Source organism: Microtus oregoni, unplaced genomic scaffold (assembly GCF_018167655.1).
Source record: "Microtus oregoni isolate MIOR12 unplaced genomic scaffold, Mior012 000064F_ref0000363, whole genome shotgun sequence".
Taxonomy (NCBI): domain Eukaryota; kingdom Metazoa; phylum Chordata; class Mammalia; order Rodentia; family Cricetidae; genus Microtus; species Microtus oregoni.
Window position 1 is genome coordinate 9,847,158 of NW_024543874.1, and position 21,462 is coordinate 9,868,619.

General features: G+C 49.7%; 1 protein-coding gene across 3 annotated transcripts; it reads right to left on the bottom strand.

Annotated features, from left to right (window-relative positions):
- Positions 1-2,825: 2,825 nt before the first annotated feature.
- Positions 2,826-19,774, bottom strand: Znf775 (zinc finger protein 775). Of its 3 annotated transcripts, none has more exons than XM_041640654.1 (3): positions 19,700-19,774; positions 11,132-11,213; positions 2,826-5,127 (listed from the first exon to the last, which is right to left on the bottom strand). In XM_041640654.1, exons 2-3 carry the CDS (start codon positions 11,160-11,162, stop codon positions 3,533-3,535), a joined length of 1,626 nt encoding a protein of 541 aa, XP_041496588.1. In that variant the 5' UTR covers positions 11,163-11,213; positions 19,700-19,774; the 3' UTR covers positions 2,826-3,532. The 3 variants fall into 3 exon arrangements, with proteins under 3 accessions (XP_041496588.1, XP_041496590.1, XP_041496589.1); XM_041640656.1 differs by lacking the exon at positions 19,700-19,774 and adding an exon at positions 19,297-19,402; XM_041640655.1 differs by lacking the exon at positions 19,700-19,774 and adding an exon at positions 15,439-15,455.
- Positions 19,775-21,462: the final 1,688 nt, after the last annotated feature.

The window sequence follows — 21,462 nt, forward strand, 5'->3', positions numbered from 1 at the left end:
CAAGTTAAAACTCAGGAATCAATTGTACAGGTATGGATGTTTGATTGTTTCTTTTTTTGTTTTTGACAAGGATCTCAAGTAGTCCAAACTTTCTGTGTAGACAAGGATGACCTTGAGCTTCTGATCCTCCTGCCTCCACCTCCCAAGTGCAGAGATTAACAGATGTGCACCATGGTGGCCAAGTCTATAGGGCCCTGAAGACAGAACCAAGGACTTTGTACATGCTAGGCAATCACTAGCATCCAGTCAATAAGCTACATCCCCAGCCTCCAGGTTTAAGTGTTTAGAGCCACATGTGGCCAGTGGGTATGATGCTGGACAACAGACATTTCATCATCACAGAAAGTACTGTTACATAGAGATCTAGGACACGTCCCCCAAACCTGGAGACACGGGAGACTCCATCCTCTTCCCCCAAAGGGACAATCTAAGAGGTGACTAATTCCCCTCCCTTCATTGTCCTTGGCTCATCCAGGATGGGTGATGGCATCATACTATTTGGGGCTCTAATGCTCCTCCCACCAAAAGATCAAAGATATTTATGAAACTCAGACCATGTTGGAATGTTTCAGAGGTTCCTTCCACTCTGTCAGCGTTTCCACCAAGCCCCTCAGCAGCAAGGATCTGTTCTCTCTCCAGGTGGGTGCACCTGCTGAGCAGCTGCTCCTCAGGACCCTGGCCTCTGTATCCCAACCCCCACATTCCCTCAATCAGCTTCCATGGCAGATTGGCCCATGAGCCTGAGCGATATACATTAAACCTTCCCAAGGAGCCTGGCCCCTTTGCTGTCAAATCTGATGTTTTTGTTTACCAATGGCCAGCTGCATTTCATGGATTTACCTGACTTACCTGGCTTAGTCTTCAGCCTACTCCTCACAGAAGACAAGAAGAGTCCAGGATCCAGCCCCACCTAGCTGACAGACAGGGTCTTTTGTAAACTTGACGACAGGGCCACTGCAGGCTTGCACTTACTTACCTGGCAGAGGACAGGTTAAAAAGCCTTGGAGTCTTGGGGTTTTTTTTTTCTAGTGGACTAGCTCCCATGTACCCCCTTAATCTCTGCAATGCTGCAGAGTACCCCACACTGTGAACCTCTAGGACAAGTATGAGCTTGTCTTCGATCTGATGCCACCTCTTTGATATTCTCTGAACCACTTTACAAAGGAAGAATCAGAACTGAAGTTGGCAGTGCTGTGCTATCTATCCTTAGAGCAGACAGCAGAGGAGACAACAGGCCTGAGGCCAGGACCAGCCTTCTGCAGAGCACGACCTGGTGGACAAGTCGAACACCAACCCCCTTTCCCATGTCAGATGGCAATGCCACTGCTTGCCTACATCACTGACCGCAGATGATTAGACGAAATCCTGAGTAAGAAAGTCTTGTTAACAAGGTCAGGGCTGGAAACCATATGCTCAAGAGTGGAGTACACAGACTATGACAAATTGTCCAGCATATTAAAATGATTCCCCAGGAAGTCCTTCAGCAAGGGCAGAGACCATGTTCTACTCATCTAGCACAAGACCTGGTGCACAGATCCATTAAGGAACTAATGCTTTGCAACCTGGTCGATGAGCACACAAATCAGTAAGTTAGCCCTCGGGGGGATTTGACCCTGTGAGACTCCGTCACCCAGGAAAAGTGAACAGGAATTCTCAACTTGCACAAGCGGGGGCTACAACTGGGCCTCATTAACCCAAGTGTGCTCACACTCCACTGTGAATGAAATTTAATCACAGGTCATACGAATCCATTCTGGTGAAGGACTGAGCATATTTCATCTCTTCAGTATCTGCCCGCACCACTTTTGGCCACTTGATTCTACAGGGAGCAGGTATTTCCGCAGGGCTACCCTGAGGGCAATGGCTCTCCAGCCCAAATTGGTAGTGCCCTAGGGTGCCTTTCTGGAGTAGGTAAGCTTTTCCGGCTAGATTCAGGATTTGCTAGATGACAAAGAAGAAGCAAGGAAGGATTAGGTTCTGGTACTATGCAGGACACTGAACATCTCCTGAGCAGAAAGGGCAGAGCAGGCTGGATAGGAAAAAAGGGGGGTATTAGAGGGAGGCAGGGGAGCTACTGCCAGTGTGGGTCAGAGGGGATGGCAGAAAGTACTGCAGGACTGGCATACGGCACACCTCACCCAGTGCAGGCCTTCACCCAGTTTAGGATCAAATAATTTGACCAAGAAAGAGCAGGCCAGGCTTAACACTAAGCTCCCTTGCCTCTGCTCCTCAGTAGAAGTACATTGGCTGCAAGGATCTTGTGCGTCCTCTACAGCCTTACATGGCCTTCTGTGACGCTACAGCCAAGGCATCTCCAAAATAAAAAGGTTAAACTACTCTTCCTAGAGCAGTGGCCTAAAGCCAGGCTGAACTCAACACTGTTTGGCATCTCCAGGAAGATGCAGGCCCAGGAGGCCAGCAAGTGCAGTTCTCCCTTCTCCAGAACTGTCCTGGGCCCCATTCTTTCTACTTCTAAACCATCCAGCCCCAGTGCCCATCTTCAGGGAGGAATACATCCAAGGATACAGCCTGAGCTGGAGCCCTGGCTGCTGTCGGCACCAGGACATCAGTCACCCTGCTTTACAGAGGCAGGAGAGGTGACCTCAGAGGGACAGAGTGGGGCACAGAGGATCAGCATATGGGGAGAGACGTATACCAGACATGAGGGAGAGTGGGAGACAGAAAACTACCCTCCAGCCTGGGCAGCAGGTAGGAGGAGGGCACATATGAATGGCAACCCCACCAACACCCTCGGAGTCCTAGGTGCACACATATCTGGTCTCCGGTAGCTTGATGCAGAAAGGACAGCGACACCACGTGGAATATTTAGTCCTTCATTTTTCTCCAACACCATTATAGGCGAGGACCCATGTCAGTCACAGACACCTGCACACCTAGAACACACGGCCCACTCTTGCACAGCGACTTTCCCAGGCAACCAAGCTTGGCTGAGACCATGTGCCCGTACCCAACCCTTAATCATCACATACATTATCAGTTCTATGGCCAGGTCTGCCACACCTAGCACCATGAGACACCCAGGGTTGGAGAGAGACCATCAAATCATCCAGCGTGGTACAGGTGGCACTGTCCTTGGTGCTGGGGAAATAATTACTCCTCCTAGCCAAATCGGAGTCTGTGACCCTCTTCCCACAGGGACCACCCCTCTAACCATCTTGTAGCTATGTGACAGGACAGTGCTACCGATGATCAGTTCCAGGCCACTTCACACAGGAGGCTTTCCTAGGGCTCTTCACTAGGAAGGCAGGGGGTCAGTTCTAAATGCTAATGAACACATTCCCATCAGACTCAGCTTTGAACCTCACCTCCTCCCCCAATAGGCACTTCTCAGGCTTCCTTGAGATGTTTCTGGAATACCATCCTCAGGTCTCAGAACCTTGGGGAGCTTTTCAATAGGATCTAACTTGAAGGGCATCAAGAGTCAGCATTCCCGGCCCTCCTGTTCCCCACGACATCCTGTAAGAACACATTCTACCGCCTGCCACCATCAACTACACAGGTGGCGCGCACACTACAGCTCTTCTTCCTCCTCTGGGCCAGGGTGTGGGGCCTGAGCTCCGCGATGCACACGCTGGTGCTTGAGTAGATGCTGCTTTTGACGGAATCCACGGCCGCAGGCAGTGCACAGGTAGGGTCTCTCACCAGTGTGGTTGCGCCGGTGTCGTGTGAGGTTGGGTTTCTGGCTGAAACAGCGTCCGCAGTCTGGGCATGCATAGGGCCGCTCGCCGGTGTGAATGCGCTGGTGGATGGTGAGCGCTGACCACCATGAGAAACTCTTGCCGCACTCGTTACAGATGAACTGGCGCTGCTCACTGGGTGCAGCCTGGGTCTCGCACTCCTGACCACACAGCACTTCCTTGGCATCCTGAGTACCCTGGGTCTTCAGAGTCACACTTGGGGCAATCTCAGCTTGTGACTCTGAACCAGGCACGCCACTCTGGACTGCAGATCGCGACCGTAGCAGCTCTGTAGCGGCATGCACACGCTGGTGCGCCCGCAGTGCCGCACGGCTGGGGCAGCTCTGTCCACAGCTGGTACACCTCGTGGCCTGGGCACCAGGAAGGTGCGTGCGCAAGTGCTTGAGCAGGTGCTGCTTCTGACGGAAGCTGCGGCCACAGTGCGAGCATGGGTGAGGCCGCTCGCCTGTGTGGTTGCGCAGGTGCCTCGTGAGGTTGGGCTTCTGGCTAAAGCGGCGGCCGCATTCAGGGCACGCATAGGGCCTCTCGCCTGTGTGGATGCGCTGATGGATATTCAGCGATGACCACCATGTGAAGCTCTTGCCACACTCATTGCAGATGAACTGGCGTTGCTCATTGGGACCTAAGCGGTGGTGAGCTGCTGTCCGTACCCTGTGCTGGCCCCACCAGCCCTGGCAGAGCCCCAGCCAGAGCCACTCAGGGCATCTGCGTGGGGATCCAGGGCGCAGGCGGCAGGCCTGGCGGCGTGCCGCAGCATACTGAAGCATCTCATGCAAGCTGACATGGGCACCCAGGTGGTCCCGGGCATGCGTTCGCAGATGGATGCGGAGGCCCACTTGGTGCCTGAAGCAGCGCTTGCATTCTGGACACGAGTGGGTGGTGGGCCGAGAGTGAGTCTTCTGGTGCTTGAGCAGGTGCTGCTTCTGACTGAAGCGTCTTGTGCACTCTGGACAGCAGAAGGGCCTCTCACCAGTGTGGTGACGCTGGTGGCGCTCCAGGTTGGGCTTCTGGCTAAAACTCTTGCCACATTTGCTGCAGAGGTAAGGCTTCTCGCCCGTGTGTGTGCGCTGGTGGATCTTCAAGGATGACCACCAGCTGAACCTTTTCCCACAATCCATGCACACAAAATGACCCCCACCCACAGAAAGTACAGGGCTCAGAAGGCCTGGAGCTGTCCCCGGAACTCGAGCAGCCAGCCGGGCTTCCTGCTCAGGGGGTGGGGCCCACCAAGCACCCCCAATTTCCTCCTGTGACCCCATAGCCCGCCGCCCCATAGTCTGGCATGGTGGGAGGCCACTCTGCGGCTGAAATGTGTTTTCCTTGTCCTTCTCCGGAAGTGCAGCCTGAGATATCACAGTCTGCAGCGGCCACTCTGGTTTTTCCTGCTTGATCCCTGCCAGCCCATCTCCTGCAGAGGAAAAGGGAAAAGTCAGAAGACGTGATTGTGGGGTTCAATGAGCCTAGTGAGGAAGATGTCGAGGCATCTTCCTAGTGAGGAAGATGTAGGGGTAGTTGAAACAGTGAAGGCAAACAGCTTTAAATGTAGGGAGGAAGATGGGAAGAAAGAATGGGGGTAGGGGAAGACAAGGATCCGATGTGGGCAGGGAGAGTGTGAAGAGAGGAGAAAGCCCACAAAGACAAGTGCAGGACTAGCTTGCCAAGGTTGTGGAGTCCCTCATGAACAAACTGTCCTTACTTCTCTACCCAATGCTCAGCAGATGCAGAGATATAAAAGAACCCAGGCTGTGGAGGCCCAAAACTGTGATCCTATTTCCTTCCTGACAGATGGTCAGGATGTGCAAACACACGTTTTTGCTCCTTCTTTTGTAAAATAAGGTTAGGTTACCTGGGGAGTGGATGCCTTCAGGATAGTTGGTCTAGGCTGGCTTCACTGCCTAAACAACAGAATGCTAATGACTTGATTTCTCAAAGTGTTAAAGCAATTAACTGTTCAAGCTGTCCTTTGTATCATGTTAAAGAAGTCTTTTGTTGCCTTCTTCCCCCTTTAGTATTGGAGTATAAAAGCAAATGGAAAGGAATTTCAGGATTCACTGGAAGATCCTCCTGGTACTATTCTATGGTTTCTGCTTCATTATTTTTCACATATCTTCTTATCCTTTACTTATATTTATAAATCCCTGGTAAGAGGTGTTTTTGTTGAGTCTGGTCCCCAACACCAGGCAGTGATGCTTCCTGACCCAGGAAGAAAGAAGATCGCCAATGTTCAAAATTTCAATTTAAAAAAATGTTAATAGAACCTTCATCTGGCGATGGATGGAGATAGAGACAGAAACCCACACTGGAGCATCGGACTGAGCTCCCAAGGTCTCAATGAAGAGCAGAAGGAAGGAGAACATGAGCAAGGAAGTCAGTACCACGAGGGGTGCACCCACCCACTGAGACAGTGGGGCTGATCTACTGGGAGCTTACCAAGGCCAGCTGGACTGTGACTGAAAAAGCATGGGATAAAACCAGACTCTTTGAACATGGCAGACAATGAGGGCTGATGAGAAGCCAAAGACAATGGCACTGGGTTTTGATCCTACTTCATGTTCTGGCTTTGTGGGAGCCTAGCCAGTATGGATGTTCACCTTCCTAGACCTGGATGGAGTGGGGAGGACCTTGGACTTTCCACAGGGCAGGGAACCCTGACTGCTCTTCGGACTGGAGAGGGAGGGGGAGAGGAGTGGGGGGAGGAGGAGAAGAGTGGGAGGAGGGGGAGGGAAATGGGAGGCTGGGAGGAGGCGGGAATTTCTTTTTTTTCTTTCAATAAAAAAAATTTAAAAAAAATGTTAAAATGTTCAATTTTTAAAAAGTGACTCTGTGAGGGGAGGGGCAGTTCAATGTGGAGGTCCGAGGATGGCTCTGTGGAGTCGGCCTTCCCCTTCCACCTTCAGGTAGGTTTAGAGAGGTTGAACTTGAGTTGGGCTGCCAGGCTTGCTAAGAGCACCCCCTGCCTTGTAAGAGCTCTGCCTGCCCCATAACGCATCTCCTGTCCAGTAGAGAGCACCACCTGTCCCCAAAGAGGACTTAACCTATTGAGTCATCTCACCAGGCTAAAACTTACTATTCTCTTCCTAGGAGAATTGACGCCAGGACTTTTCCAGGCAAAGGCATGCCCAGTGCCTCGGTGGTTAGGGCTAACACACCCTTAGTTGTCAACCCTTTGTCTCCAATGGCAGGGTCCCTGCTTTAATACAGCACCCAAGAGCAGGAACAACCCACTGGAAGGGCCTCCATCTTTCTCTCACAAAACCAAGAATGAGGAGGTAGGCCCCGAGGCTCAGCATGGAAAAAGGTATTCCATGCCCTTTTAGGAAAGGTAATCCACCAGGACAGTGGTTCTCAACTTTCCCAGTGCCGCGACCCTTTAATGCAGTTCCTCATGCTGTGCTGACCCCCAACCATACATCATTTTTGTTGCTACTTCATTACTGTAATTCATTATGTAAATATCTGATATGCAGGACATCTGATATGAGACCCCCGTGAAAGGGATCAACCCTCAAAGGGATCACAACTTACAGTTTGAGAACCACTACACTAGAGCTCAGGGAAACAGCTCCCAGCCTACACCTTATATCCAGGCTCCCAGCGGTAAGGAGCCATGGTGAAGACAGCTTCAGAAAGGGCAGAGTATAGCTGTGATTCACCTATATGAAAATCAAATCTGGTGAAACTATCTGTGAATTAGATCACAGCCCGTCACAGAGGCAGGAGTTCTGAGATCCTGTCAGTGATCTCCCTTGATGTGGGGGTCCTGGTCACAAAGGTGAGCTGTTTTGTAAGAATTTATGTAGTTTGTAACATGTGCTCCTTTCTGTGTGTGTTATGTTTCAGTAAGAAGCTCACAACCAATAAGAAGGAGGCAGTATGAAATTGTCATGAGTCAGGAAGATTTGCAAACAATAGATTTCAGCATCAGCACAGAGACACATTCAAAGAAGTAGAAAGAAGGCACTAATAAAGTTAAAAAACGAAGACTCACAGAAGTACAAAAGGGTTCCAAAAATACTAAAATATTGTATATAGCCTTTATATCACTGAATTTGTAAACATAAAGTAAATAATATTATAAGAAAATATAAATTAAAATGAATTCAAGAGCAGGTTCAAGGGGCTGGAGAGATGGCTCAGTGGTTAAGAGCACCGTTGCTCTTCCAGAGGACCAAGGTTCTGCTCCCAGTGCCCACAAGGCGGCTCATAATCAACCTGCAATGACGCTCTCTTCTGGCCTCTATGGGTACCGCATGCACAGACACATGCAGGCAAAACATGCATGCACATAAAAATGGCCTAGCAGTGTACTCCTTTAACCCCAACACTTGGTAGGCAGAAGCAGAGAGAGCTCTGTGAGTTTGAGGTTAGTCTCGCCTACATAGTAAGTTGCAGGACAACCAGGACTACATAAGCTACCTAAAGAGACCCTGTTTTAAAACAACAACAACAACAAAAAAGTAAAAATAAAAACACATTTTAAATAAGAACAGGTTTTAAAAACTGACTATATAAATGCTTATAAGAAACTATTGTGAAAGCTGAATTCTAGCTTGGTCGGGTTATAAACAACATAGCTGTATCAACACAGTCTATAAAAAAACTCAAAGGGAGGTTGAGAGCTGTCTCAGCACCTAAGAGCATGCGCTGCTCGGGACTCAGTTCCCGGGAGGGAGCTCACAACCAGCTCTAACTCTAGCTCTGGGGATCTGATGCTCCCTTCTGGCGTCTGTGGGAACCTCCACATTGTGTGTCACACACTCACAGACACACACAGCACTCAAAAATGAAAAATGTCTTTTTGAAGAAAGGACTAGTACCAGCTCTAGAACTATTCAGTAACTGGGGAGGAAGAAGGAAGGAGGAAAGGAGAGAAGAGGGAGGAAGACAGAGGAGGAGAGGAGAGAATGAGGGACAGGGAGCAGTGGATACCACAAGCATGCAAAGATGGGAGTAGGCAGGTTTACTGCTGTGGTTTACGCTCCTCAGACACAAACGTTTGCAAAGCAAGCTCAGCAGAATGAGAGCTATTATAGCCTTGCTGGGACTTTTTTCCCAGAAAAGTAAGGATATAATTCTTGATGTTAACTTATTAAAAGTAAAGTATCAGCTGGGGTTGTAGAGTGCTTGCCTGGCATTAATGATTCCCCAGCATTAAAAAAAAAAAAGTATTCCTTATACCATTCTCAAAAGATACAGAAAGTCATATAAAAAAAATAAACACCGTTTCAGGAGGAGGAAAGGAAAGCATCAGCAAACTAGGAATATAAAGACATTCAAGATGACAAAAGATGCATATTAAAATTACAAGCTTCCTATTCAACAGCAAAGGAGTGAAGACAATACTAAGAACAAATTAAGGATACTCATTATCACTGATACTATTTAACCTTGAAGACTCAACCAAAGGATAGAAGACAAAACACAAAAATACTGCAAAGAGGAAAGAAAACCTCTCCTGCACTTATGATTATTAACTTGGGGGTGTGCCAGAGAACCCACCAACAAACTGAAATACTATGGTGCTGTGAGAACGCCAGGCACAAAGGCTTACGAGATCAATCACTTTTACATGATAAATTAGCTGTGAGAGCCTTAGGAAGCATTCTGAAAGAAAACCACTAGACTTCATTGAAGACAAAGGTCTTAGTGCCAACTGTCTTTCTGTGGTGGTTTGAATGGGAATGGCTTCCAGAGGGGGCATATGTTTGAATACTTGGTCCCCAGTTAGTAGAAGGAAGGGTGACCTTGTTGGAGGAGGTGTGTCAATGGGGGCAGGCTTTGAGGTTTCAGAAGACTTGCACCATTCCCAATGCACTCGCCAACCCCCTCTTGGTCTCTCTCTCTCTCTCTCTCTCTCTCTCTCTCTCTCTCTCTCTCTCTCTGCCCTCAGCTGTTCCTTCACTCCACCATTATGGAGTCTAACTCTGAAATCATAAGCCAAATTAAATGATTTTCCTTAATGCTGCCCTGGTCATGGTATTTTATCACAGAAACAGGGATGTAACTAAGACATTTTCTTTCAGGAGAAATACAATAGATTCCTGGTGCACAGTGTTAATAAAAATCAGCTCTATTGGGAGCGTGGGGACCATGGGAGAGGGTAGAAGGGGACAGGGGAGGAAAGAAAAATGTATAGCTCAATAAAAACAATAAAGGAAATCAGCTCTAAGTAAATTTTGGTCTTCCCTATGCTTGGACATGAGAATTCATTTGAATAATTCATGCTTAAGGAGGAAAGCAGTAGCTGGGCTGTGGTGGTGCACACCTTTATTCCCAGCACTCAGGAAACAGAGACAGGCTTGTGAGTTTGAGGCCAGGCTGGTCTACAGATGGAGTTTCAGGACAGCCAGGGCTGTTACACAGAAACCCTATCTCGAAAATAATGACTTCAATTATACATTGGCAGGAATGGGGTATTCAAGTGTAATGAGTTTAATTAATTATAGGACTGTCCCCTGACCTGCACTGAAATCTGGGCAAAGGAAGTATTTAGTGCAAGTATCTACCCTGGCAGTGAGTCTGAGGTTTATTCAGTGAGATGAGATCACTCTCCCTAATTGACACCATATCTATTAAAATAACCCAGAGGCCCCATGTTTGATGCCTTATCTAGTTAAACTAGCCTTGATATCCAACCACAAAGACAACCATGGACAAAGCTCTTCTCCAAGCACCTGCTGAACAGAATAGAGGAAAATGGACCCAGCACAGACCCCTGCAGATCCTCGGCTGAGGAAGGGAGTGTGCTTGAACTCCAGCCTGTCCAGAGGTACATTCCTCTGGGCTCAAGTGTGGTAAAAGTCTCTGGCCTACAGGTAGTATTCCCCATTCTTATAGCAAAACAATGCTCTCTGTTGCCATGACAGGACTGTTACCAAGAGCTGCGAGGGCCACTGGCAGGTGGGGGCTGCTGCAGCCCTGCAGAGAGCTCCTATCAAGAGCACAAGACCAGGAAGGAAAATTTTCCACTCCAGGAAGCATTTGCCTGGGAAATCCCCAGACTTGCTGTGTTTGTCATCATAACAGCCACAATGATGAAGACCCTGAACTCCGATGACCCTGGATCCCTTATAGTCTGGACTGACGGTCAATGGACAGCAGCTTCTTCGCCAACCGCCCGAGCCAGAGAGCTTATTCTCTGAGTCTGACCAGGCAAGTGTCCCCAAGCCCCAGTCCCAGCACTGAAAAGCACACCCCACTTTTTACCCAGGCTGCTGTGCGTCTATCGATCTGGCTTTGCCTTTTCTGTGTTCCCAGGATTACTGCCTTTTGTTTTATTCTTTGGATGACCATCAAAGTCTTGGTTCCCACCCTGAATTCTACATTCTAGAAGATACCAGTTAAGGGCGGCAACTTCTATTTGGCTCCCAGGAGAGCAAGGGGTCTGGGAGAGGGAGGCTGACTTCTCTTACCTGAGCCACTGCCAGCCAGGCCGCTCTCCATCCCTGCAGGCCTCCCTCTGCAACAGTGCTGGGGAGGTCTCAGCCCTGCCACCTGAGACAAGATGGAAGAAAAGAGAAAGAAGGGCCAATGGCACACAGTCAAACCCATTTTCCCAGTCCTCTCCCATCTCACAGCCCAGGCTTCTCAGAATTCCACCCACTCCCTCAGGGGACATGTACAGACGCAAAGGTAAGAGGGCACAGTTCTCATTTATGAAGAGGAAACTGGGCCCAAGAGAGGCCTTGATGTGCCCAGAGACACAGAGACTAAACAGCGGAACTGGGTATGAACTCCCTAACTCCCTCACCGAGGCCTCAGGGCCCAAACCCTCTGGCATGGGTAGAAGGCATGTGAGGGGTACGACCCCTGAGGTATCTCAGGTAAGGTTGGGTTATCTTCACTAGAAAACCAACTCTGGGCCCTAGAGACAAGCCCCCTTGCCCCACCTTCCTGAGTCTGCTCTGGGGGTGCTTACCCAGGCTAGAAATCAAGAGCCCTGACTAGAAATGCAGAGCCCAGATGCAAGGCAGGGGAGGGGGCACCTGGAGAAGCTGAGTGCTTGGCCAGCATGTGCAAGACCTGGAGTTCAATTCCTATTTCCTAGGTCAATGGGACACTCTTCCAATACCCTGAACAATGACATGGCACAGCCACTGTTGCTGCCACCACCACCAAGAACGTGCTAGATCACCGCTCCCTAGTTCATAATCAAGCATTCACAAATCTTATTTTTTAAAAAGATTTATTAATTTATTATGTATAAAGTATTCTGCCTACATGTGTACCTGTAGGCCAGAAGAGGGCACCAGATTTCATTATAGATGGCTGTGAGCCACCATGTGCTTGCTGGGAATTGAACTCAGAACCTTTGGAGAAGCAGCCAGCGCCCTTAACCTCTGAGCCACCTCTCCAGCCCCATCAATCTTATTTTTTTTATTTTTTTTTATTTTTTTTTATTTTTTTTGGTATTTCGAGACAGGGTTTCTCTGTGGCTTTGGAGCCTGTCCTGGAACTAGCTCTGTAGACCAGGCTGGTCTCGAACTCACAGAGATCCGCCTGCCTCTGCCTCCCGAGTGCTGGGATTAAAGGCGTGTGCCACCATCGCCCGGCTCCATCAATCTTATTTTATGATCATCATTTGAACATTAGCTGCTTCCCTTTATACCTGGGGTCTGGCTTGAGACAGACCATACGGCTGCTCAGATGCCCCAGGCTTTGACCCCCTCTGCCCTGCTCATCACTACAGTCTCTGCCTCTCTCACTCTTGCTTCCTCCTTACCAGAGTGGCTGGCTCACCCTGGGACCTCAGTGTACAAGCCTAACCCCCACCACCTTTCTTTTCCATTTCTCTGTATTTAAGAGTGTGAGGCAATGTCTCGTGTATGCCAGAGTGGCCTTGCTTGCCACATACTCAAGGATGCCCTTCAGTTCACGACTTTCTGACATGCCTGCCTTTCTAGGCGGTGCTAGGGCTAGAACTCACGGCTTCCAGGATGGATGCATTCACTGGACGAACTGAGTTACCTCCCTAGCTCACCTCCAACACTTTCTATCACCTCACAGCATCTTTACTGGTCTGTGTATTCCCAGGTCTGCTGCCTGGCTTTGTGCTGTGGGTCACAGGGGGTCTCATGCTATCCACCACATTGGTGTGACTGTCTCTCCTAAGGCTGGCGTCCAGCTTCACCTGACACAACCACGGACTCTGTGGCTAGCTGCCCAATAGAAATTCAAAGCTTGTTTCATGCTAGCCCCGACAGGAACTTCTTGGTACTTTTGATTGGGTTATCTTCACTAGAAAACCAACTCGGCCCTAGAGACCAGCCCTCAATTTGATGTCTCCCCCTCCCCTTCCTGAGTCTGCTCTGGGGGTGCTTACCCAGGCTAGAAATCAAGAGCGCTGACTAGAAATACAGACCCCAGATACAAGGGGTGGGTGGGGGGAGACACCTCCTTTTAGTTGCTAAGGTCTGACTCTGTCCTCTCTAAACAAATGTAAATCTTTTCAAAACTAAATAAGCCTCTTGCCAGCTTGACAACCCACTGTCTTCCTCAAGGGTCTGGGAGCTGCCCATTGGAGATAGGAAACAGGCAGGTAGCCCAGAGTCCTCTCTCCTCGGAAAACTGGGTGCCTCCCTCCAGCAGGCTGGCACCTGGCAGCAAACCTTTTTTTCTGTCATAAAAATATGATGCTTATTTTTAGTTTGGATAAGGGCAATTATCTAACAGATAGTCACCCCCAACAACCAGGTGGACTCATGAGTTACATGTGACATGCGACATTTTCCTGCCTAACGACCAGCAGAGTTTTGTTGTGAGAACATGCTTCTTCCTGGGTTACATCTGGGCCAGTGTTATCATTCTTACTAATATTTATTCAATGAAAAAGTAAACCTTTTTCTTTTGCCCCTGTGCCCTCTTCTATGGAGGCAGCCAGTCTTATTTGTGGTTCTGATTCTCCAGGGGGTCTGGGACACACTCCCACTCCCGCTGTGTTTTCTCACAGACACTGAAACCCACTGGTGGCAGAGGAGAGAGTAGCAAGCAGCTGAAGGCAAGCCCTAACTTAAGGGACATCTGGGGACTTGAGCTCCCTCTTGCCCACCACCCAGTACCCCCAGGTCCCTCTATCTGTGTGTGAGTTTCTGCACCCCACACCTTGGGAATCACCTCAAGAAACCTAGAGGACCGAAACAGAAAAGTCACCCGGCCATGAGACTCAACTGAGAGACAGAGCTAGAGGGTTGGGACTCAGCCTACACACGTGAGAGGCCCTAGACCACCCAGTCAGAGCACACGTCACCCACTCTGGCTTCTAAGAACTGTTTAAGAAATGGAACTGATTTAAGAAATGGCTTTGATTCCTGGTAACCCAGCCTGAGCACCGCCTTAACATGTCTGTTCAGGCCACACCAGGCAGAAGAGCAACTCCTCTGGGGTCCCAGCAGGAACAGACCAGGGAGCAGAGGAAGGAGACCCACACAGGCCCAAGGAGATGAGGAGAGAAATGAGACGAGAGGACAGAAAAGGCAGAGACATGTGGAGGCAGGATGGACTTCCCATATGCTCAGGTGCTCCATGTGTGAAGAGCACACACCCGGAGAGCCAATCCCAGGGCAGACCCTACACATGGACACTCCCCTCAGTGCCCCGCCCCCCATGCTCTAAGGGTCTCTCATTCCATCTGTCATTCTGCCATGAACATTGTCCCTCCTCATAAACCACCTGACACACCAGTCAGCTGACAAGAGACACACCCAAGTGAGCAGGTTTTCCACCTATACACCCTAACAGGACATAGGCACAAGGGGCAGGTGCAACCCTACACACACACACACACACACACACACACACACACACACACTACTTCCTATATAGTCTCAAGAGACAGGAAGAGAGGCTGGTCTACCACAGGGCCCTGAACCTTGACTCTGGGTTCCTTCCATCACCTGTGAGAACTCTGAGGACAGAGCATACACAAGATAAGGCCCCCGGTCACCCCGATCTTCCTGTGGCCTGCTGGAACTTAGAGACCCACACTGGGTCAGGTTGCAGTTTGGATATGAACTCCCCTGACCGGAAGCCCCAAACCATCAGCTGCTCTGCCAACTACAGAAACACAAAGAGGGAACTGTGGCCCGTAGCAGGTGGTGAGGGCTGGGACAGGGGATATAACCAGGGGACTTTGGTGTCAGCACAGATCGCAGTGCATGGGGAAGAGAAGTGGAAATGAGGGACAAGCAACTCAGAGACCTGTTCAGGTCCCCCAGGCTCACCCCTGCCCAGGAATGGAGGTGAGAAGTGAACGGCACTTCATATCTCCTTTGTCACCAGCAAAGCAGGACTTCCCATGACAAGAGCCCGGCCACAGGGTTTTCTTAGTGCAGGGGTCCCACAAGGTCCTAATGCCGTTGAGCTCTCCTCCTTCCCAGGAGACCCAGCCAGGAAGCAGCCTGCCTCGGGGCCCTCCCCACATGGCCATTCCCTCTATCCCACTTCCCTTTCTGGCAAACACATCTTTGCTAGCATTCGCTGACCCTGCCTGTCCTCAGGGCACCCCAGCAGGGGCATCATCCTTCTGTCCTCAGGGCACCCCAGCAGGGACATCATCCTTCTGCTTGCTTTCCCTGCCTCCAGCCTCACCAGGGAGCTGCCAGAGAGCTGGGACAGCATCTACATGGGGATAGTGGAGAGCAGCATCTGTCCCCTCTGTGCCAAGGAGGCTCTTAGATCTCCCCATGGGGAGAGAATGTGCATCCCCCAAACCCACACAGACCTGAGGGTGGAGGAAGGGGCGTCCGTGACAGTGACCTGGGGAAGAAAGATGAGGTGGTGAGCAGGAACAAGGAGAATGCCACTAGCTGCTGAGCATCTGCTATCACACATTCAGCAAGCAAAGCCCACAACATCCTTTAGCTCAGGAAGTTCTGCCTCAGGTCATGTAAATGCTGGCACCATGATGGATGAGGGGGAGGGTGCTTGCCCCCACTGGAGCACTTTCCATAACTATGTAGCCTCGAAGAGAAGGTACAAGACTTATCTGAGGGAGAAGACAACTCTAAACTCCCTCATTTTCAGGAATTTGGCTTCTATGCCCCAATGTGGTTATTTAAATTCAAATGAGTTGAAAAGATGGCTCATAGGTTAAGAACACTGGCTGCCCTTACAGAGGACCAGAGTTCAATTCCCAGTGCCTACATGGCAGTTCACACCTGTCTGCAATTTCAGTTCCAGGGGATCTGGCACCCTCACACAGACATACATGCAAGCAAAACACTAATGCCCATAAAATAAAAATAAATCATTAAAAGATACAACAACAAGCATCCTCAAATTTAAATAAATTAATGGTGTGGGAGAATGGTCTGCATTCTGTCAATTATATTTTATAATTATAAACGCTGATTGGCCAGTAGCCAGGCAGGAAGTATAGGCAGGACAACCAGAGAGGAAGTAGAGGTGGGTCAAAGAGAACAGGAGAATTCTGCGAAGGAGGAAGCCCATTCCTCAGCAGTCCTGACCAGCCACAGAAGAAGTAAGATGTGACTGCCTCACTGAAAAAGGTACTGAGCCATGTGACTAACATAGACAAGAATACTGGGCTAATATAAGCTATAAGAGCTAATAAGAAGCCTGAGCTAATGGGCCAATCAGTTTACAGTTAATGTGGACCTCTGTGTGATTTCTTTGGGACTTAATGACTGCGGGAGCCGGTAAGGACAGAAAACCTCAGACAACAAGTTAACTTTTAAAATTCAGTTTCTCAATCATATTGGTCACATATAAGTATTCAAAGGCCACATGTGGTTACCCCACAGTGACTGACAGCCAAGGCCACTGCTGTCTTGCTGGGGGTGAACAAAAGAGGCTCCATACACACTGAGTGACTGGATAATTAAGTTGAAGACTTAGAAGTGGTTACTCCTCTGTTCCCAGTCCTTTGTCAGTAACAACAAATTTACTCTGCTTCTGAATGGATTTCAGTCAAACATGACCAAAGGCCAACAGGAAGCTGAGAAACATAACCAACTGCACATGCAAGCCATACCTCCTACTCAAACCAGTTCAGCAAACAGAAATGCAAAGATGCAGAATGGATACCTGCCACATTGCACAGTGGCCGCTGTACCCAGTGTGCTTTCCAGATCCAGTTAGCCATGGCCAACCTCACCAGGTGCAGTACAAAAAGACATTTTGAGAGAACAAAGAATCACGTGACATTTAATATAGTACACTGTCATAACTGTTACATTGTATCCTTATCCTCTCTTTGTGTCTAATCTGTAAATTAAACTGGCAGATGTACATGCTGGAAAAAACTGGTACAGCCCAGTATTAGCTGTAATCTCAAACATGCACTGGAGTCAGATGACACGGCAGCATGTCCTTCACATGCTGGAGGGCTGGAGGACTGTACATGTAGGCACAGGAAAGTGTCTTCCAACAGGCATAGGGGCTGGGGAGGTGCCTGGGTAGTTAGGAGCACTTGCTGCTCTTACAGAGATTAGTCTCCCAGCACCCACATGGCTGGCAAGGTGAGTAACTCTGATTCCAGGAGATCTGACTCCCTCTGCTGGTCTGCCTGCATATGTGTGGTGCATAGACATACACACAGGCAAAGCACCCAGACACATAAAGTAAAATTAAGTCTTTCAAAAACAAATGCATATCCAACAGCATGCAAGCATGCCCGTGTGAAGCGCACCAACACAAACTGCTACACAGCAGAAATGCAGGCAGTTTTCTCAAAGTGGAATGCAGTAGGACATTCATGTGATCCGAGCTTTCACTAAACAGGAGCCCGCAGAGTTGAAGGCCAGCCTAAGCTACATATAAAGTTCAACACTAGCCTGGGTTACACGAAGCCCTACCTTCTAAAAAAAAGTCTTTGACTATCCAGAGCCTTATTAACACACCTATTTGTTAGAACTTAGGGAGGCAGGAAGCCCCGAGTAGAAGCCCTGTGTAGCCTTATGAAACATAAAGACTAAATTAGGCCCAGCAGCCAATGCATTGTGAGATCCTTCAGGGCCCAGCCCACACAGAACCAGCAGGCCATTCCCCTTTATCAACTTTGGATGAGATGAGTTACCCCAAGTCTAAATCATCAACTCAAGTTTCTCTCTTGAGCCCACAACCAAGTCTAGCGAAGTTCTTCCAGGCCTCCACATCACACCTAGAATAGGAATCAGGAACCCATCCTGGGCTATCTGTCACCAATTCTGAGTCCAGGTCTTACTGTTTCTCAGCTAAATGACTTAAAAAAAAATGTCAGTGAGATCACTCAGTGCATCGGTTATCAACTCCTGGGTTGACTAAGACCATCAGAAAACACAGATATTTACATTACATAACAGTAGCAAAATTAGTTATGAAGTAGCAACTTCAAAACATTTTATGATTGGGGTCACCACCACATGAGGAACTGTATTAAATAAAGGGCCGCAGCATCAGGACCAACATGAGGAACTGTATTAAATAAAGGGCCGCAGCATCAGGACCAACATGAGGAACTGTATTAAAGAGTGGCAGTGTTAGGGAGGCTGAGAGCCACTGGCTTAGTGGGTAAAGGATTTGACATGCAAACCTGTTTACCTAAGTTTGATGCCCAGAACCCATGTGATCCACATGGTAGAGTGTGAGAACCAACTCCCCCAAACTGTGACACCTCTCCCTCCCTCCTTCCCTCCCTCTCCCCCCCACCTCTCACACACACACAATCAATAAAATCCTAAAGTCTTACTGATTTCTTGGTCCCTCGAATTCACCTGTCACCCAGAAGCCACTGCGATTTGGACGTTTTACTCCCCTAACATATTTCAAGGGCTCCCTGGCACCTGGAGATCTAGACAAAATGTCGCGGCAAGGCCACTCAAAGTTTAGTCTCTGGTTCCCTACCCCATTGTCCCATACATCTTACCACCCAATGCCCAGATTTGCTGTGCCCTCACCCACCTGCACACCTCCAACCTGTCTTGCAGTGACCTTGCCCATATCCCTTCCCAGCCCAAATCAGGGCCGCTGTGCCAGAGACAGACACCGTTTAGAGATGCAAAGCTACTGTTTATGTCACCCAAATGAGTACCAGGGTAACTGTCATTAGTGACTCTCTGTTACTAACAGAAGATCAAACGCATCCTAATACAGGCTTCCTGAACTGCAGCACACAGTCCAGGCCCCAGCCTTGTAGACCACTACAAAACACGGTTTTGAGGGCACATTTAAATAAAGGTTGGCCCACAACTGATTGGCAGAAGCACAGAATCATGGAACCTTGGAACTGACAGGACACAAATGCTATGGAATGTTTTCATGTTATTGCTCCACACGGGCTAAGAAACAAAACCGAACAAACAAAAATGCACAGCCTGGAATGTCACTTGTCTCCAACCTTAGGTGACCACACCCAGCTTCCACTGCAACTGGAGACAATTCTGGGCTCGAGGTCACCCAACACCACACCCACTGAAGCTGCTGCAGCAATTTTACTTGAAGGGTGTCTCGGGAACTACCCTCTCCCCGAAAACGCGCACTGTAACTTCTGTGTGTGTGTGTGTTTTTTTTTTTTTCTCGCGTATTCTCCACCTCCATCCTCATCCCTGCTCATGGAACCGTTCACTTAGGGATCACCTACTCTGATTCTTTCTGTAGCCAACAATGAGGTTTCTGTCTCCAGAAGCGCGTCTACGCGGGGAAGTGGGGTGGGGGCAGACACAGAGAACTCAGAACAACCAGAGGGGCCATGCGTTGGCGACTCTCTGCTCTCCTACCCCTTGACCTCGCTGCCCTGGCCTGCTGCCCTCCCTGCCAGCCTCAGATCTCTCCCGGCAGCGCTGGGCAGGGTGCTGGTGGTGCATAAAGTTGGGGCCTGGAGCTGAGGTGCGCGCGGGATTCGGGGCACCTCAAGGCCCCGGACTCATCCTTCCTCTGCAGTCCGGGACAGCGGAGCAGCGGCCGGGCGCTGGTGCATCCCTGCACCGCCCCTCCCCGCCCGGAAAGCACAGGGACTCGGGGGAGGGGGCCTGGGAAATAAATACCTTTGACTTTGTGGCTAAGGTTAACGGGAGCTGTTACCCAAGGGGTGACTTGGGCACCGGGCTCCAGGCCACGGCCAGTCCCAGGTCAGACGGGGCGGGCAGGCGCTCGTGATTGGCTGTCTGCTGTGCACCGCCCCGTCTGAGGATTGGCTGTGCGGCTCAGATGACACGCCCGGTCCTATCGGAGCAGTCCGTGGGGCGGCCCCTTTGTTCTCCGGAGCCAATAGCCATGGTCTGACCTTGCCGGCGGACGAGCGTCTCTGAGCTGTGAACCTGTGTGCTGAGCGCTGGGAATGGGAACGATTTTTCTCCGGCTCCCTGTGCTGGGCGACATTACGTCGTTACTGCTCCCTATCCACCGGGTGCCTCGGATCCGCCCGCCTTTGCGAGTTCTGCCTCCCACATAAGCGCGTGTTGACGTCTGAATTTGTAACATAGGTGCGGAGTCCGGCAGTAGCTAGTATTTTTGAGGTGCCACTGGTATCCGTGCTGTGAAGTCATCGCGGACCACATAGAAACCACCACTCTTAGGAACCCTCTCGAGAGTATGTCCACTTTAATGTGGTCCTTTTTCTTTACTCCCTGAAAGCTATGTTCAGGTGGCACTGCACACAACCGCACATTTTACATTACAGGGCTCTTGTTCCTCGCCCTCAGCAGACCAGAGTCATGATAAATGATGTTTGGCGATGTCTGGAAGTGGCTTTGGAAATGGTTGCACTGGGGAGAGCTTGTTCTAGCTGAGGAAACAGGTCTGAAGATGTTACCTTACAGCAACTAGTTTCACTGCACATCAGGGTTCAGTGTGTGAACTATCTTCAAACTGCTAACCGGGTCCAGACTGCCACGGAAGGCCACTGTTTCCCAAACACCTCCAGGAAAGCATTTTCATCTCCACCCCCTTCCGTCCATCTGAAGGGAATTCCTCCTGCTCCTGCCTTGAGTTGGGTCCCAGCTGGGTAAATCCTCTCACTCCTGCCTCAGGAATCACAGTGGGGTCAACTGGAGAGAAGGTGCATCTTTGAAGGTGCATCTGGAACCAAGATGGATGGCTCCTGCAACCCCTACCATGGGACCAGTCCGCAGCTGATTCATCTGGGCTTGCTATAGGCCCAGCAGCTGTCCAGCTCTTAAGCATCATGGAAACTGAGGCGGACTTTCTACCATTATCCCACTAACTTCACATGCAGTCACCACAAAAGAGACTCCTGTTTCTGGACTTTGACCTATGCCTGTGAAATAGATGGATAATTTTCCACCTGCTTAGGTAACTTTCTGGATTTTCATCCCTACCTCTCAGAGCAGCATTCTGGTTCCCGATCTTGCACCAGCTAGTGTGGTCCTGGAACAGCAAGCAGTTCCACTCTAGAGCGACAGACTCTCCAGACTGGCATTCCAGGACCAAGGCTGTTTCGGGGGTGGAAAGATGGAAGCAGATCTGCGAGAATTTCCCACAGGCCAAAGCAAGGCAGCTGAAAATGCACAGACAGACGGCTGGGAGAAAACCCTGCAAACTTCAGGTATGGAGAGAGGGACCAGTAGAGAAGCTGCACATGGTGATGCTTGTTTGGAATCCTAGTTCTCGGGAGGGAAAGTTCAGAAGATCAGAAGTTGAAGGCCAGCCACCTACATGGGGAGTTCATGGCCAGCCTGGAGTTATGTCAGATTCTGTCTTAAAAAAAAAAAAATATGTTTTGATGCACACATGGGAGAGTCTGCATTATAAAATCATAAAATCTGTGTGGGGGGTGTGTGTGAAGGTC

What these genes read in the sequence shown, in the direction of transcription:
- Znf775 (XM_041640654.1), bottom strand. Translation starts at nt 11,162, where the DNA reads ATGGAGAGCGGCCTGGCTGGCAGTGGCTCAG. An exon ending in CCTGGCTGGCAGTGGCTCAG is followed by an intron (nt 5,128 to 11,131) that starts GTAAGAGAAGTC and finishes TTTCCTCTGCAG; the next exon opens with GAGATGGGCTGGCAGGGATC.